Source organism: Penaeus chinensis, chromosome 38, assembly GCF_019202785.1.
Source record: "Penaeus chinensis breed Huanghai No. 1 chromosome 38, ASM1920278v2, whole genome shotgun sequence".
NCBI lineage: Eukaryota > Metazoa > Arthropoda > Malacostraca > Decapoda > Penaeidae > Penaeus > Penaeus chinensis.
The window spans coordinates 13,927,586-13,932,585 of record NC_061856.1 but is presented as its reverse complement, the minus strand read 5'-3'; the positions used below and the strand labels follow the sequence as shown (position 1 = coordinate 13,932,585).

The following is a 5,000-nucleotide window of genomic DNA, read 5'->3' as shown; positions in this document are numbered from 1 at the left end:
TGGCTTTGAGGTCCACATACGTCTTGAGGCTGTTCCGGCGATTCAGGTAGGGCTCAGACGCTCCAAGACGCTTCGCATACAGGCTTGGGGCTTTCGGTCCCTCGGTGCAGGACGGTGGGCTGTCTCCACGTCCGCCGAGAGACTGTGGAGTTCCACCGCGCCTTCCTGTAGACTGCGGAGTACCTTCACGCCCTCCAAGAGATTGTGGAGTGCCCTCACGGCCACCAAGAGATTGTGGAGTGTCCTCACGCCCTCCCACAGACTGCGGAGTGCTCTCACGCCCACCAAGGGATTGTGGAGTACCTCCACAGCCTCCCAGAGATAACGGAGAGCCCCCGAGCACTACAAATGACTGCTCACTATCTTCACGCTCTAGGTTAGGTGGGACAAATGGCTCCAAGCTGCTGTCTAATTCTAAACAAGACAGAGAGGAGCTCTCAAGGTCCACACAAGAATCGGACGGCTGTGGAGTAACATTATATCTAATACAGGAGGAGCTCAGTGAGCCCTGGTCCGACAAACGAAGCTCCGAGGCTTCCTGGCTGCTCACAAAGGTTTCCGATTCCGATCTGACTTCCGTGTCCGTCTCGGGATCGAGGGGGACGTAGAGTCCGCGGCGGCGAACGTTGTGCCGCTGGCCGGGGGGCGAGTGAGTGACCTTCGCTTGCTCCTGGTTCACAATATCTAGCAGCCTGTGTATAATTTTTACATCTTTTGTTGCTGTTGGCTCTGCTGGTTCTCTGGGCGCTTCAAAGGGACCCGAGTCATCATCACATGAGGAGGCGTTATGATAGATGGGTAAGCTTACCGAGACCGAACTCGTCATCTGCAAATTATCCTCACTGACCACCACCGTTAGAGGTTTGTCTATGGTTAGAGTGTGCGTGCCTCGCAAACCACTGCTTCTGTCACTCGCACTTGTGACGGGAGGGCGTGCTTCTTCGGGTATGGTGGAAGAACTGCTTCTGCGGTTGTAAGACAACGCCGGCGGAACCCTCCTGACTTCCTCCCAGGATCCACGCCTCCCCAAGCGCTCTACGCTGCCTTCCTTCATCAGATGGAGATCCTGCTGAAAGCCACTGTTGCTGACTAAAGAATCGTCTGTCGTGGTCGCCGCAGACCGCGATTTTTTCCGCTTCCTTTTGCTCGAGGGCCGTCGTCTCCCCGATGCCTGGACCGAATCCTGACCTGGGAGAACAATGGGTTGTCTTGCTGTTTTTTCCAGTGGATCTGGCCAACACTGGTCGTCGCTGGGACGCCTTCTTGATCCAAGAGCAGAGTCTTGCCACGGGGGGGCCATCGGCCGCAGAAATTCGGGTGTGTTCTCCCGAAAGGAATTTTTTTCGTGTATACTAGAAGGAAACGCCTCCCCTCGTGCGCCCACGTTATCGAGTTCGTACTCGTTTTCCCTTCCCTCTGAGATGGGAGGCTCTATGACGAAGTTGACCTGCTCATACGTGTGGCCGGCGAGGCTGCTGTTCATGCTGGACACACTCAGCTGGTCTCCCTGAATCGGCCGCGGTACGGGCGGCGCCGCTCTCGGAGGGAAGGGCACGACGCGTTCCATGACGGGCGACCAGCCGCCCGCCGCCTCCGCCTCCCCTCCTCCGACGGCCACGCCGCCTCGCCGACTCGACTGCGTCAGCGGAGGCATCGGGTGGGCAGGGTTGCCGGCCTCCACGTGACGGAGAGGCGGCCAGAACCACGGCAGGGGAGGCGACGCGGGCGTCCGAGTCACGGCAGGGGAGGTGGTTGGTGGCATGTCCCTGGAGGGCGAGCCCCCGGAGTGCCTGCTCAAGCGCTTGTCTCGCGGCATGACCAGCTTGAGCAGGAGCGCGGCTCCGGGGATGCCCACGGAGATGTCTCGACGTGGCGGCTCCTCGTGTGGCTTGTGCTCTGCGCTGTGCGCCCCCGGCACCTCGTGGCTCCTGTAGGAACCCCGCCGGTTGTCCGGCGGCGGCGCGCACTTGTGGAGGTCCGTGTGCGACCCTGGCGGTGTCTGCGTGGCGGCGCTGCTGCGCTGCGTGGTCCGCCCCCGCAGCCTCCTCAGCGTGCTCCCCTCCGACCCCGTGCTCCGGCCGGAACTGTGGCGCTTCACGCTCGAGCTCTTGCCGACGCCGGCACGCCGCTCCTTCTTGTCGGAGGGCGCGTCCGCCGCCCCGTGACGGCTCTTCCTCGCGCTCTCCTGCGGCTGTCGCTTGTCTATGATTACCACCTCCTTCGTGGGCGTGCCGTCTGTGGGGTCCAGCTGCGAATGGAGCCGCCCTGCGCCCTCGGCCGAGAACGGAGCCTCTCTCCCCTGCGCCGTCCTGCTCGCGTCTTCGCGGGCTTCTCCTCCTGCGCCCACGCTGCCTCTCGCGGTGGTATCCGCGGGTGCAGTGGCCGCCGCGTCCTCACCGCAGGTTTTGGAATCCTTGAGTATCCTTACGTTCCCGTTGGCGTCCTTTTTGCTCTTCCCCGCCCGAGAATCCTTCTTCCTGATGGGGACGTGGCTGTGGCCGGGGTCCGCCCTGCGACGACCAGCGTCCGCGTCCCCCGCGAGGGCGGCAGGGAGCCTCCCCTGCGGCTCCGCCTCCGTGTTCCGCAGCAGCAGCCACTCGCGCGCCACCACGGCGCGGCCCTCCGCCTCGCCCTTGCCTGGCGGCGGCGGGCGCACCTCGCCGAAGATGTCCCCGATGGCGTCGTCGCCGCCCGCCGCCGCGTCGCGCTTCTTCTTGCCGGCCTTGCGCTTGTTCCTGCCCTTGCCGCTGCCGCTGGAGTCGGGCCGGTTGGAGGCCTTGTCCGGCTTGCGCAGGGGCGTGGCGGCCTCCTGGCGGTGGATCATGGCTTGCACGCTCAACATGGCGCGATGGGGCTCGGGCGCGCTCGGCTTAACGCTTGCTCTCCTCTTGATCAGGTAACATCACAATAGCACTATCACACTATATCTATGTTCATACTTTACAAAACTTAACAATCTCTTTTCAGGTACTTCGCGTGACGATTAAAACAAATTCTTATAAAACACTATAAAAATATTGTTCATCTGTACAAAGGAAATTGATCATAAATAATCTTGAAGACTTTCATGTAAGCGCAGAAGATGCGCGCATAAAACTGAACGATGTGAGGACCCAAACCCACTGCTACACTCATCCCACATCCTCATCCACATCCCTTGTTCACGTCTAGAATCTCCGCTATCACAAAAAAGTTAATCCACACGTTGATAAAGCTGTTCCTGGCAACGTGGCAAAGACGCCATACCTGTCCAGCATGTCCCTCCAAACATGAGGAAATCAGCGCAAAGACGGAATCCGAGATATACCAGAATGAATGCGAAGGCGTTGCAAAGAAAATGCGTTCTCAAACTCGGCAGCTCAGCAGACAGCTCAGAACATCAAAAGACAGGAACGAAGATAATGCCACCCCCTCCCCCCTCTTGCTGGCACTCAACCCGCGCGGATCGCGTGGCGTCTGGACTCGCCTTCAGAAAACAAAATATAAATGATCATTCCCGAGCGGTTGTCACCCGCAGCCGCCATCACCAGCGCCGCTCGGCCATTACTGCCTCGGAGGGCGAAGGGGACAATCCCTCACGGGTTCAAAGAAGCGATATCAGGTATCAGGTGTCTCCACTACCACATGCCGCCCTCACAACATCACGCCGCAAACCACACGCATTATATTGTATTCATCGCTGCCAACTTTTTATATAAAAACGATACAGGTGATCTATACCTCAAATACAGCCAATCCTCCTCCTCGTTCTCTCCTCGCACGGCTTTTAAACATAATTTCTTCCCTGTTCTTTCCCTCCTATTCCTCCTCCTCTTCTCGCATTTCTAGCGTCCTATCCACCAGCAGACACACAACCCTCCTCCCCCTCCTCCCTTCCTCCATCCCGCGTTCTAGTGCTGAGTGTGTCGAGGCTGCCTAAGCTTCGAGGCCATGTTTAGCGTTACCCAAACTATGCAGGCCTGCGGGTGAGACCCTTCTTTGTGCTGCTCTCTGGTTCCTCCTGTGCTGCTATTTTGCCTCTTTGCTGCATGGCAAGCATATACGGCCTGGCGGGGCTCATGTTCGCCACTTCCCTTATCCGTCTTCCGGCTCTCAACATGTTTCATTGGTTTATACTCCCGTCAAGTTATTTATTTCTCTTTCCTTCTCTTCGTGCTATTCTCGCCTCATTGCACCTCATTGCATCTTTCGTTGGGATCTTGATTTCCTTCTTCATTTACATTTTTTTCCCGTTTCGACCGAAACTGCATCAGTGCCTCGACAGCCAAGGGGCCCCGATACCCGCCTTGCAAGCCTGCATTATAACTACTGGAACATTTGTAACTAGTAAACAAATGAACGCAATTAGAGGGTCTGTAACTAATGTTGTTCAAAATTGCATAAAAGGGTCCTGCACGGGTCACTGCACACCCTTCCACACTCAGACCCGCTCATCGCCCAAGGAAGGAATGAACCATTAACCGCCTCTTACCGCGAGAAACACCTCAGTAACATAAGACAAAGTGTATTAACCCTTCTGCACACTCTTACAGACAGTTACCCTTCCCAAAATTACTTTTCAAAATCCCCTCCCTTTCCAATCTCATTTCTCACTTCCCCGTTGCCCTCGCCTCTCCCCTCGCCAATACTCAGCTCCCCTCCCCTCTCCTGGGTCCCTCCGCCCCTCGCGGTCCATGTTTCCTCCGGCTCTGTTCCCCCAGTTCCCCTTGATTCCCCTCGGCCCAATGTCCCTCCCTTCCTTTTATTCCCTTCTGTTCTGAGTTCCTAGTCTCACATCCACCGTTTTCTGCCAACCCTTGCTTCCATGTACATCCCCTTCCCATTCCCCTCAAATTTCTTATTAATTCTACTCTCTCATATCTCCTCTTTTCCCCTCTCTCGTCTTCATTTCCAACATCCACATTGGCTCATAATTCCGTCTTGCTAAATATAGCGGAAAAAAAGAAATGAACGACGGACCTTCCGCGTATAAATAGAGCTCGATAAATTAGCGATCTCTT

At 56.9% G+C, this 5,000-nt stretch overlaps 1 protein-coding gene across 6 annotated transcripts in view; it reads right to left on the bottom strand.

The window, feature by feature from the left end:
* Positions 1–5,000, bottom strand: part of LOC125045836 (adenomatous polyposis coli protein-like) — a 67,066-nt gene that overhangs the window by 44,046 nt on the left and 18,020 nt on the right. For all 6 annotated transcript variants that reach the window (XM_047643356.1, XM_047643355.1, XM_047643358.1 and 3 more), the window contains exon 2: positions 1–3,025. This exon is cut by the window's left edge and continues 500 nt beyond it. In XM_047643356.1, the coding sequence (XP_047499312.1) occupies positions 1–2,842 (2,842 nt within the window). In that variant the 5' untranslated portion in view covers positions 2,843–3,025. The remainder of the gene's footprint in view (positions 3,026–5,000) is intronic.